The 12,678-nt window shown below is 43.4% G+C and overlaps 3 protein-coding genes across 4 annotated transcripts; all 3 read left to right on the top strand.

The window, feature by feature from the left end:
• The first annotated feature begins 4,188 nt into the window (after window positions 1-4,188).
• On the top strand, window positions 4,189-4,947 carry LOC108076664 (uncharacterized). The gene is made up of 2 exons (XM_017169597.3): window positions 4,189-4,658; window positions 4,718-4,947. The coding sequence occupies exons 1-2, from the start codon at window positions 4,316-4,318 to the stop codon at window positions 4,885-4,887; spliced, it is 513 nt and encodes a 170-aa protein (XP_017025086.1). The 5' UTR covers window positions 4,189-4,315; the 3' UTR covers window positions 4,888-4,947.
• Window positions 4,948-5,877: 930 nt separating this feature from the next.
• On the top strand, window positions 5,878-8,051 carry LOC108076602 (uncharacterized). Of its 2 annotated transcripts, XM_017169516.3 has the most exons (4): window positions 5,878-6,090; window positions 6,153-6,239; window positions 6,301-6,642; window positions 6,704-8,051. In XM_017169516.3, exons 1-4 carry the CDS (start codon window positions 5,997-5,999, stop codon window positions 7,876-7,878), a joined length of 1,698 nt encoding a protein of 565 aa, XP_017025005.1. In that variant the 5' UTR covers window positions 5,878-5,996; the 3' UTR covers window positions 7,879-8,051. The 2 variants fall into 2 exon arrangements, with proteins under 2 accessions (XP_017025005.1, XP_070140413.1); XM_070284312.1 differs by lacking the exon at window positions 5,878-6,090 and having other exon boundaries at window positions 6,161-6,239; window positions 6,303-6,642.
• Window positions 8,052-9,122: 1,071 nt separating this feature from the next.
• LOC108076670 (uncharacterized) lies at window positions 9,123-9,661 on the top strand. Its single transcript, XM_017169601.3, has one exon. It carries the CDS (start codon window positions 9,295-9,297, stop codon window positions 9,583-9,585), a length of 291 nt encoding a protein of 96 aa, XP_017025090.1. The 5' UTR covers window positions 9,123-9,294; the 3' UTR covers window positions 9,586-9,661.
• Window positions 9,662-12,678: the final 3,017 nt, after the last annotated feature.

Here is a 12,678-nt window from a genome sequence, read left to right as displayed (position 1 = left end):
GAAAAAACCCCCTGAAATCCTTCGCCGCCCATGTCTGCGTCTGTTTTCGAACTTTGCAGTTTTTTCGTGCCTGGGAGTTTTACAGTTTTCGGGGGTTTTCCCGAACCCGTCGTGGCCATCTCGCCCATTGCCTTGGCCGTTTTTCAAATGTCTGCGCCATGTGCATGCGAAATTTTCAAATGGCACCCAAAGGGGCGTGGCCCCCACACACTACACTCGCATACTCGCAGACCGGGACACTCGCACACTTGCAAACTCGCAGGCAGACAGCGCGATAACCTGTGCTAATGAAGTGTGATGTTGGCCAAAATGTGATTCCCTTTGCCATTTCTTTGTGACCATTTCCAATCCCCGGATGCGTGATGAATTCTAATTATTTGGTTGGCAAAAGGCACCTTAAACACAATTTTTAAAATATTTTTTGTGAGCTTTGAAGGTTTTTATATTTATAAACAGGGCTTAGGATAATAAATAATATTTTATATATTTTTTGGATCTTCTAATAAAGTATTCCCAAAAATTATGATTATGTTATTCTAAAATGTTTTTTCCCTGTGCTAATACTTTCAGGATATTCACAGAAATTGCTTAGGATTTAAATTCAATTGAAATGGTGCTTAAACCTGTTATACGTACCTAAAACATAACTCGTTTTAATTTAATTTTAATATAGGAAACATTTTTGATTGATTTTAAATCCTCTAATTTCTACTCCCTTCAACTTTATTGCCCAGAAAATATGTTGTATTTCATTTGGTAAATACATAGAATTTATTATTTATTACTATTTAAAATATTATACATGTTGCAATAAATTTTTGTGAATTTAGCTCGCGTTTTCCCCGCTATTCAATGTGCGCTTTGTCTTATTTTTACCCGGCGCCCTCTTTTTTATACATTTTGAGAGCTTTCAAAGTGCAAATTGATCAATCATACGACACGTATGCCGGCGCTGGGCTAGTGAGTGTGTGTGTGCATAATAAACTGATTTCAATGGCTGCCAGTCTTTATGCATTAATTTATCCCATATTCAGCTTACAGCCCCCCCTCTCGCAATATAATTTTTAATTTTTTTTATATAAAATTCACATCACGCTGATGATGTTGATGCGTTGATGTTGTTGCTGCTTTTGTGGCTGCCGCTGCGTAACATTTAAAATATGCACAGTAACTAAAAGTATTTTTCACACAAATTGAGTTTGCCCCAGCCTCGTGCCACGCCCCGTGTCCCTTCCCTGCGGCAATGGCAAAAGTCGCCGTCGTTGGTGCTTTGGAATTGCCAATTTTGCTGCCAGTCAACGGACGCTGCTCTTGATGTTGCTGCCTGAAACTGATGTTGCTGTTGCTGCTTCTGTTTGGTGCTGCCACTGGCGACATGGAAAATTTGCTGCCATTGCCAGGCGTCACTCAGCTAGGACGTAAGAGCAGCGAGCGAACACAAAAAAAGGAACACAAAGTCAAGTCTTGCAACCTAAAAATACCTGGTTGGTAAAAAGCATAGCATACCTTTTGGGGCTGCACTTTGAGCAACGAATTGATGTCCTGTGATCATAATAAGTGTCCGATCGGGATGCAATTTTTTAGGTGCTTAGAAAAAGGTTAGGGGATACTATTGTTGTTCAAAGTAAGTAGGTTTTATTTATAAATAAAATAAAATAAAATTAAGGAACAACTAGGAATGAAAGGGTTAAAAGAATTAATAGTTTTAGTTATCCGTCTAGCTTTAAAATGATTTGAAATAAGGCAATCAAATTACACTTTACTTCTCCCTTTTAAACGCACAAATATCCCCTGAGAACCCCACGAGTACTGGGTATAATAGCAACAGCAAAAAACACGAATAATACCAGCACAAAGAGCCCAGCGTATTCAGTCGCCGAGGTGGTGGCATAATTTAATAGAGTCGGTAATATCAATAAATTTTAAAAGCCTTTTAATGCGCATCGATAAAAATAAAGCAGACGCATCTTCGGCGGCATAATTATCCAGAAATGAGAAGCTCAAACCGGAGTTGTCGTTTGGTTTTTGGGCTCCATAAATTATCCATCCAGCATCTGATGTCGGGCGCTGCAAGACCAAATTCAATTATGCAAATCGCATGTGAGAAATTCAATTGAAATACGATAATTTCCGAGGGAGTGTTTCCCCATGCCTTCGTTCAGCTTTAAGTTACTGAACGCTGTACAAGTGTACTCGCATTAAGTATGTCCCAGTGAAATCAGCTCAACAACATCAGCTCGAAAACTCCGCGGCTCAGCATATCCCCATGGAAATTTGCGCACAAAAGCCAAGAAAGCGGAGTAAAAAAAATGCTATAATAAGTAGCGGAGCTGAGCGATAAAAGTGTGGATAGCTGTCGTTCATATGCAACCGAAACAATGCAACAATGCGCCCAGCATCCCCCGTATCCTTATCAACCATCACCAAAGACAATGTGCAGCATCCCCATCGGTTTTTTTTTTGTTTTGGTGGTACAGGATGTTCATGGGTAGCCTGAAATGCACCAACGAAAATTCATGGCATTAGGGGAATGCCAAACGAGCTGGGCAACATGGCAACGGAATCAACTAAAAAGGAGTCGGGGTATTTAGAGACAGATTAGAGCAAAGTGAAAGAATCGACTGCAGAATACTCTGACTAGATTTGAAACTATACCATAAATTGATCTAACGCACTTTATATTTAAAATACAAAATATAACAAATAAGATGCAAGCTAGAAGCGTATCTTATTTCTTACAAAATCTTTAAATTAAACTTTATGCTGCCTTATCCTTCCAATTCTTACCTTAACCTGACCAAATCTCCCTGCTCTGAGCTCTATCCTCCAGATAATAGTCCAAATACCTAAAAACCAGCTTCTCCTCGCCAGAAAGTAAGCTGGCTTTCCACACCAATATACCTTCGACTTTGCTGCAGCCAACTTGAACTGATTCCCATTAGACTGTGATATATATACATGTTCGCCCGGGTCTGTGTGGATCTCTGTCCTGTCTGCCTTAGTTGTTGACGATTTGGTAACTGCAGCAGTTAGCTGCTCCCTCTGCTGGCTCAGTTGCAACTCCGGCTGGCAAGTGCCTTTGGCTTATAAAATATTTAAACGTTTTTGTGGCTTTGGCCGCAACATATTTGCACTTTGGGGCCAGGAGCTGCAACGGGTTGTACTGTCTCTTGTGCACTTCCTTATGTTTTCTTGGCACAAAGGCAAATAAAAAGAAAAACTGAAAGAGAAAGGGTGGAAAGTTGCGCCCGGATGCATGCTATTAATATTGTGCGACAGCTGGCTGGCTGCTTAAATATTTACTCAATACGCAGGGAAAGAACTACAAAAAAGCCACGACTTGTCAGTTAACCCATGGAAGCACGCCCAGCTCGCTTAACCCCCCCTATACTGGTGGCCGCAGGAGACCCGAGAAAGCCCCGATATGCTAATACGGTTATGGTTACTGCCACTGCTTCTGCTGCTGCTGCGGCTTCTATTCTTTGCGGTTGTCCTTGTCGTGTTGGCTGGAGAGGAAATTTCATTATGCCAATTACTTGCATCAAAGCTGCTTGGATAATTGACTTTGCTTAGCCCCGAACCTCCAGTCCCCAACCTTCAACCTTCCTTTACTCCCGCTGGGTTTGCATAAGACGCCTTTCGCACATTAGCCGCTACTTGCGCTGTGTGTGAGTGTGTGTGTGTGTGTGTGTTGTGGAGGTCCTTTCCACTCTCTTGCTGCATAAAATAATTAAACTTAATTGACAGTTTTTCGACATCACCTTTGTCGCTTCAGTGTGACAAGTCAGGAGACTGCTCCTCCTTGTCCTAACGAGCTTAACTTTTTAGCAGCAAGTGCCTGCTTAGTTTTTACGGCGAAAAGTAACTAGCTCTATAACTAGCCAGCAGTTAGCTGCTTTACTCAAGTTTAATTCTCGCCGGCGGAATAAAATACATTTTAAGCAGTGCAAGGCAGAGGAAAAAATAGCCCAGCCCGGAGGACTACAGCCAAGGAGTCGGTCTACACAATGCATAGTTAATTAAATTAATATTTGCCTTGAATTAAAGTCCAGAAAAGCTGACGTAAGAGAGAGGAAAAGGATCATCCCACAGTAGATCTACAATTTTCTTTAAATTATGCTTTCTTAAGAGCTTAATGTATTTTTAAAAAACTAAAAATGTATCAAGGTATCCTCCAGCTTTCAGTCACTTTCACTTCTTTATTTACGTTTAGAAATACAATATTCAAAATCAACACTTTAAAAAATTAACCAAAATTGTAGTGTAATCATTTCAAACTTCTCAGATTCTATTATTTCCGTTCCCGGCAGCCAAAATGAAGATCTATCCGAATGCAGATGTCTGGTTCTATGTGGACGTGGAGAGCGGTATGAACAGCTATATGAAATACCCTCCAAACCATAGCTGGAAGATCAATAACAAGACCATCTCTCGGGAAATGCGCTACTGGCGCGACTCCGAGGGGATCAAGAAGGCGGAGATCAAGCTCGAGGATTTGTATTTCACTGACTTTCCAAAGAATCGCATTCGGCCGCAGGCCTGTCTGGGATTGCTCTATGCCACCGGTAACCGGTTCATCCGACTGACCAAGGCACCGCCGGCAGGCTTTAAGTGCGCCCCGATGCCTGTTAATTTGGCAACAGCGCGCATTGTTAAAAGTATTATTTATATATTATATTTTAAATATTAATATTAATTTATTTTATTATTATTATAGCGCTGCTGAAGAAGAAGGCCAGGGCGGAGAAGAAGGCCAAGAAGGCGGAGAAAAAGGCCCAAAGGGAGGCCAAAAAGGCCCTCAAGAACAAGGGCAAGGGCAAGGATGGTGTTAACGATGCCAAACCAAAGGTTATCCAAACCTACAAAGACGCGGAAAAAGCTAAATAATTAAAAGTAAAATAGTATTCAAAATTGTACTTGTTTAAATATAAATTATTTCGAACTTTTTTTTATTATTTTGTATCTTATTTTTATAATACTTAAAAAATAAATCAACATTCTGATTGTTTATCAATCAATTAGCTCTGAGGATTTGATTGTGGCTTGTCTCACACTTGGCGGCACGGTTGGACGGATTCTTAACTGGCGCTTTTAACAGCCTTGCTTCCATTCACCCCTTCCCTCCCCCTTTTTGCCGTGGAACTCCCTCCGGCTGCCCTCGCTCGGCTGATTGCCTGCATTTAATCAAATTAATTAATGGCACATTTCACATTCATCATTTGCCCGGCTGCATATTTTCCCATTCCCGGCTGATGCTGCAGCGAAAAGCCAGTGCTCGAGGCTCCTCCATCCGCGGCCCCGCCCCCTCGTTTATCCCACCCCTCCACATTTACCCTTCCCTTCACGACTGATTGAAATTGCATGGCAGTCTCCTCTTTTATAGAATGCAACTTTTTGTTGCGGATTTTTTTGTTGCTGTATTCAGTCTCATTCTTTTTTCGGCACAAATCAACGAACTGCAAAATGCAATTGAAAATCGTTGAATGCAAGTTAATCAGTTCGCTTGGCTACGCTAATTATGTGGCCAATATACATATGTGGGTGTGTGTGGTGTACGGTGGGTGTACGGATGGATGTTGTGATGGTACATTTACAAATATTCATGCGAAACCGTGTGTGTGAATTATCGGGCAAAGTAACCAAATTATTTGGTTGACGAATGGTCTGCAATTTAAATTCGACCGAATTGATGACATTGGTTGACGTTGTAAATTGGTAAACAAACAACAAATTGAGCTCGGTTGAAGGCTATGCGGTTACAAATATTAAGAACCGTTTGCAGATAAAATATCTAAGAAGAATCCTGCTCAAAGGGACAGTTGTTTATTTCTCCTATTGTAAGTCAATTTATATGGAACTTCAACATAAATCCCAGCAAACATGGCTCTCTTAATCTTTCTTTTACATTTTAGATAAATTTCTTGCTTCTCCCAGTGCTTCTCCTGTAAATACATAAAGTAATGATCATATATTAGTACTAAAGTCACATCACAAACATGGAGAAGAAGAAACCTACTCCCAAGATCCAGAATGAAGACCGACAGAATTTTGTGGCTACCCGAATGAGCCTTCCACTCTTTATGGTTTCTCGTAAGACAAAATTCCTAGATTACTAGGCTCCCAAAATTAATCGTCTCTTATAATGTTTTTAGGTAACCGCATTAGAAAAGATAACTTGGCTAGTGTGGGTAAGCAGTTTAAGCTCGCCGGCCAGCATTACAATGTAGACTGTCGCAAGGGTAAGGTTTTGTTATACATTCAAATGATTCAAAGTTAATAATCTTCCGAAATCCGCAAAAGAGAATCACCTTGAGGCGGCCAGCAATGCCACATTTGATCGCTACCGTCACATCACGGGCTATGACAAGCGGCCAGAGAATCCGTATCCGGAGAGGCGTCCCCTACGTGCCGATCGTAGTATGACCAAGTGGAGGAGCTGGCAATTGCCACCGAATCACTATGGTGTGCCGCCGGAGCCCTTTCTCCGCCTGAGGGGCACCAAGGGTACCGTGTTCGCCAAGCCGCACACAAACCACAGCCGAGTGTCCATCAAGCCGCCACCTTACCACTTTTATGAAATTCCGCCGGAAACCGATCGATTGTTCAACCGGGAGAACCAACAGAAGGGCAAGTTCCTGTCGAGTAAGTAAACCCCAAGATCCTTTGACGGTACCTATTAATATACCTCTTTGCCTGGTTCCAGATGCTCGTGATCAGCGGCCGACCACTCGTGCCATGATCTCCAGTCTCTCTGGATGCTATCGCGATCCCATGGATCCCGGGCCCTGCGAAACCCACACTGACTTTTATGAACTGAATGCGAATGCCACACCCATAACGAAGACGGCCAGTCCCAATCCACACCTGTTCGGTCGGAGGTCCTGCGTGCCCGCACAGATCAATCAGAAGATTCGGCGTCACATCAGCATGGAGCCGGCACCGGGTCGTTACACCATTAGCTACCCGAACGTGTGTCCGTGTCCGGCGGGTAAGACTAGCGTTCCGGCTCTGCAGCTGCAAATCGACAAACAGAAGAGGCTCAAGTTCCGGCGGCTGCCATTCGAACGGATTAGCCGAAAGACTCTCTGCGAGCCGGACTGGCGCCACGTGCCTGGGCAAGGACACCGGCACATCTTCATTATGGGCCAGCGGGACAAACCGAAGCCACCGAAAAAGCCATCAGCGGCTGCCTCCAAGAAGCCCGGCAAGCTAATCGATATGTTCGCAGACTCCAAGTACATGAACATGATCAACCAGCCCTATCGCCACAACATCTCCATTCGGGTTCTTCCGGTACCGTCGTACGTGCCCAAGATCACCTACAACTGTGCCGCCAAGCGTGTGGTGCGCAAGCAGCTGAAGAACAACAAGAAGATAGCTTTTAACAGTGGCCAGGAGCGCTGGAAAGATGCCGAGCGACCGATGCAGCTGACCAACCGGCAGCTGGATGCCATCAAGGCCAAGCTTCCGGCGGAGCGGCGACTTATAGACCATCCCATTGATATACCCGAAGACCTGACCAGCCGTCTGACTCATGTGCCCGACCACCAGAGGGTCACCTATATGCCAAAGCTGCGCAAGCGGCTATTCAAATTCCTACCCATTCCCACTGCCCGGGTCCTGGTCACCGATAGCGACATACGCCCGAATATAGTGTTCGATCCGGAGAAACCGACCGGACTCTACCGGCGCAAGATCGAGGAGTCCATGTTCTTTAAGGACTCTGTGCTGCAGGCAATGGAGAACAAGGAGAACGAACTGGGCGGAGGCACGAGCGTCAACACGTCGGCTTCGCAGTCTCAAATGACATCGGCCCAGACCTCCCAGGTGGACGTTTCGTTACGAAAAACCGGATCCACACAGTCGGTTCAAGCTTAAAATTGCTTCGGCGCTCTGCTTCACGTTTGTGCCATTTTAAAATCCTTTTCGTTTTTGATTTATGCTCCACGCTCGACCGAATCCACGTGGCCAAGCACCAAGCGCCAAGAAAAGCGCAGAGATGGTCGAGGGAAAGCAGCTGGAAATACCTTAAATAAAGATGTGAAAAATTATCCACTTGGAAGATCTGGTTGGGGTTTTAATTGCAAAAGGGGGGAACAGTGATGGGAACTTGTTAAAAGTGATTTAAATCGATATCAAATGTTTAAAAATGTTAAAAATGTAATTTTTTATCTATTTATTACAAAATAGTAAATACCTGTTATTATAAACCTTCGGTATGGTAAGGTAAGGTAAGGAGAAGGTAAGGAGTGTTTTTAGCCAAAGAACATTTAAATAAATAAGATGCGTAACGCCGTTTTATTGCACTTTAATGTAAGGGCCTATCTTGAGAGCAGAAGAGCACGCGCGTTACGCATCTTACTTATTTACTTCACTTACTTACTTTAGCTTCTAGGGAGTCGAGTGCTCAGCACTGGCTATCCGACTGGGGGACTAGAGTTTCCTCGCCTTTCCGGCATTTGCTGCCATAAAACAGGCCAAAGTAACTTTCGACCATAAAATAAATAACTTTTTTAACTGTCCATCTCGCCGCACTTCCCCTTCGCATCCGATGGCCACACACGAAGACAAAAAGGTCAAAACGAAATAATTAAGTTTTGCAAACGTTTTGCGGGTAACTAGGATGCGGAGACGGAGACAGGGTAGGGCCGTATCCGGATCCGGATCCACATCCGGGTGCTCTCTACGTGTGCCCCGGCTACATGCGGCCATTAAAATGCTCGTATTATATCTCCTCTTGCTTAGATTGTAAAACATAATCTGTTATCAATTATTTTAGCTTCGTGGCCTGACTGGCTGCCTGTGGATGTGTGGTGTGGGGTCGGGGTCTAAAACTTGCAAAGCGCTCGCATTGCACTTTGGGAGGGGCAAAAGTTTCCAGGACTCCACCACACATACACACACAGCAAGGACTCCACACGCGCGCAGATATGTATTTATGACTTGGTTAACATTTCTGGCTGCTAAGCAATTTTCCTTGGCTCTCCTCGGCTTGCCATAAAAATGGGCAATCTAATCGATTATCGAATTGAGCGACTGCACCCTGGGCCTAATTGAGTTCCCCGAGTCAAAAGTCCCGACTCAGCAGCTCACATTCGTTGAGCGAGCGAGTTGGCGTTGAGCAATCCTTCCCCTTGTTCCCCCCCCACAATCATTTTTAACATTTGGCGTAATCGGTGGCTAACACAAAGATTTTCCAACACTTTACAATATTGTTGGAACAATTTTGCTAAATTTGCCGTTGCTTGCGGTCAAAATTAATTCTTTTATCGCTTCCACGTCACTCTGCTGACCATGGGCCTCAAACGCTTCGTTTCCTCAATGCTGCGCAGTGCCCCGCTGCGATCATCCAAAGCCGGGGAGCTGGCCACCGGCTATCCCTCTGTGTTCAACGAGGACGGAATGTGGAATGCTAAGATGCTACGGCAGGTGCAAGGTACGACTGCAAATGTCCCAATGAAGCTTCAAGGACTTGCTGTGAAGCAGCAGCAATCCGAGCACATTGATGACGCCCCCTATCGACTTCCCCGCAAGCGCTGCTGGCTGACACAACGCAAGGATCCCAAATTACTGGAGAAAAAATAAAGAAAATAATGTCATTAGATGTGTTTTTACAAACACTCCGCTGTATAAAGTTAATTATATTCTCTTATTTAACTAAGTCTAGGTATTTTGTTTGGGGCAGAACAGGGCAGGACTTTGGTTACCAAGAGTTAACGTTTTTCAATTTAATCATCAGCTATAACAACTAAATGCGGTTAACTTAAAATTTTAAAATGTACTTTTTATATTAAAATATTTGTGTAGATTTTTCTTATAAATAAAATAAGTACAATAGTATTTTCTTGTCTCCCCTTCTTCTTGACGCTTTCAATTCAATTTTTGTTTACCAGCTGCTGATTAACAATGCCAGCAGAAACCTTGGCTATGCGAGCATGTCCTGGCTCCACGTTCTCCTCAATTTCAAGGAATTATTATGGTTAATGCCCGTGCCATTGTTGTGCTGCATGCCCCTCCTCATGTTTTGCCCCCACCTCATGCTGTTGTGCAAATATTTTACGCGACACACGGAGCCGCACAAAGCCAGAGCGCGCACAAGTAAAAGTAAATTATAAGCAAAGGCAGCACAACAACGCAGGACTGCAACAATGATGCAGTGCCATGTTGAAATGCAACTGATTGTGCGCGAAAAGTTTTTTGTTGATGCCACGCGCCGCGGAAGAAGCAGAAAAGACAGCGCCCGGCTTTCGGTTAACATGACTTATTATTAAGGGGGGGAAGAAGTGGGAGTGGGCGTGGAAGTGGACCCAGACTTGCCAACTAGTTCAAGATGAAGTCGCGGTGGAAATGGATCAGAGCGACTGCCATGAAAATGGAGGCGGCGGCGGTGGGTTCCTCTTTTTTGAGGCGTCCCGCAACGGGAAACTAATATGCGTAGGTACCCTGGAAAATAAAGAAATGGAGTTTAATAGATAGTAAGACTGGAATGAAAAGCTTTAAAATTAAAATTCCTTTAAGCAAAATCCAACTGAAGCTATAATGATGTGAGTTAAAAAATAAATAAAAAGAAAACTCCAAGGTCTTTAATCATATCTTTAAATCAAAAGTTAAGTTTAGGTAATATCAGTAGGGTATAAGATCGTGGCGTATACCTTGCAACTTCATTGTTGTGGTGAACCCTCTTTCTGTCTTGTCGTATTTCGTGACTTACTTTTGTGGGTGTTTGCTTGTGTGTCGACCAAACAAATGAGCCACGACTCTGCCAGGGTTTTCACGTTCCTTTACCAGCTTTCTTCCCAGTTCATTCCATTCCATTCTTCTTGGCCAGGCATTCTTCCCAGTCGCGCTCAGCGTGGAGCAAAGTCTGCATTAGTCTATGAAAGTTGTATTCCCGTCTTCGGAGCTCCTTCTTTCATTCTTTGTCGGCGGTTTTTGTTTTTCAGTTGGCTTTTGTTTGGCTCCTTGTTGCAGATTTCTTTCTCGTCCTTTTCTGTGCGAAGTGGGTCACGGGGTCGTGGCGTGTGCAAATTGCAGTTGCCAGCGGGGGAGGGTATATGTGTGTTAGTGTGTGTGTGTGCAGTTGGAGGTCCTGCGGTTGCACTCGCTGTGCGTGCGTCGACATGTCGACTTTACATTTTCAAATAATTTCTGATTAAGCATGGGAGTGGGCTACAAGCAACCGCCTTCCCTTTTACTCTCCGGCCACCCTAAACCCACTCGGAAAATGCTATGACCCCCGCTGTGTGACAAAAGCAATGGGTGCAGCTAACATCTGTCTTGCACTGAAAAAAAAAGATCAATCATTTTAAGCTGGGATATTTGTATCGATAAATCGTTATTCTGTAAGAACTATCAGAGACGGGGTGAAAAAGAACTGAATAATATTTAGGCTATAAAAGTGTTTAAGTCTTAAAAATGGTTCTCTGATAATTAAATGATGATATATCAAAGTATTCGATAATTTCGATATGATATTGAGCCATTTATATATCATATCCTTTTTTTCTGATATCTAACAACTTTACTCTATTTCTTACTAAGAAAAATATATATTTTGTTTTGAGAATAATTAATTGATTTACATTTACATTTCTCTCAGTGTGTTCTCTGTCTTTTTTCGCTCTTTCTCTTCAAGGCAACATGCTGACATATTGCGGGGCATAATTTACCGTTGCTTTCGCCAGTTATTTCTCTTCTTCTGCCGCCAGTGTCCTGTGCTTTTTTTTCTGATTCTTCTTGCTCTCCCTCTTCTTCTGTAGCAGCCTGTCGCCGAGTGCAACTAATTTTTGTTTGTTCACGAAAAGCCACAAAGATTTATGCTTGAGAAATTATGCTTTAAAAGTTGAGCATATGTCTTCGTTGTTGCTCGCCGTCTTAAGTAATTTAATATACTTTAATGCCAGCTCACTCCAGCAGCCTTCCAGTACCTATTACCTTCTCTATATCTCGCTCTGGCCCACGTGCATAATGTATATTTAGTGTATGCGCATATAAAGGACATGCATTATGGGAGTTAGAGGAGGAAGGTGGCTAGTAGAGCGGGATAGACAAATGTTCATAAAAATGCAAATGTGCAAAATGGTGCGACGGAGAAAGGGAGAACAGGCGAATGGAACAGCGGGAGAAAGCGCGAAATCATAATGAAAGAGCGAGCAAACAGAAAAGGCGAAAACACACACATTCGGGCCAAAGGTTGTTGCGTATGTCAGTGTGAGTGTGTGAAAGCGCGTCACTTTTTGCGCTGACATTTTAAGTGCATCTTTGTGAAATATTTAAACAAAGAATAATTACACACGGCATTACGAACTTAATGCGGCTGAGTGCATGAAATACTCATCTCAACGTAAATGCATGCTCCCTCCGCAAGTGTCAGGGCTCTGTGAGTGCCTGTGGGGTCACAGGGCAGCTCAGCAAGGTGAAGGTAATCCGAGAGGTGCTTTTACTGGCTATTATTAGCTAGGTAATCTTGGTTCTTTGAATTTCTCTCAGAGTTGGTACTGTTAAGGAAGAGGACCTTGAGGAATTCATTGAGAGACTTTCCTATTTCTCATATTTTGCTAGTTTCCGCAGGACACTTTGCTATCGATTTTTTTTTCTCTGCAGTGACCGTTTCGTCAGGACTTCGACGAGTCAGGTCTTTGCGAGTCGGGACTTAGAGCAGCACCGTTATAAAGATTT

The sequence above is a fragment of the Drosophila kikkawai genome, chromosome 2R, assembly GCF_030179895.1.
Source record: "Drosophila kikkawai strain 14028-0561.14 chromosome 2R, DkikHiC1v2, whole genome shotgun sequence".
NCBI classification, from domain to species: Eukaryota; Metazoa; Arthropoda; class Insecta; order Diptera; family Drosophilidae; genus Drosophila; species Drosophila kikkawai.
Note: the sequence above shows the minus strand (reverse complement) of the source record. Positions and strands in the feature narration are given on the sequence as shown.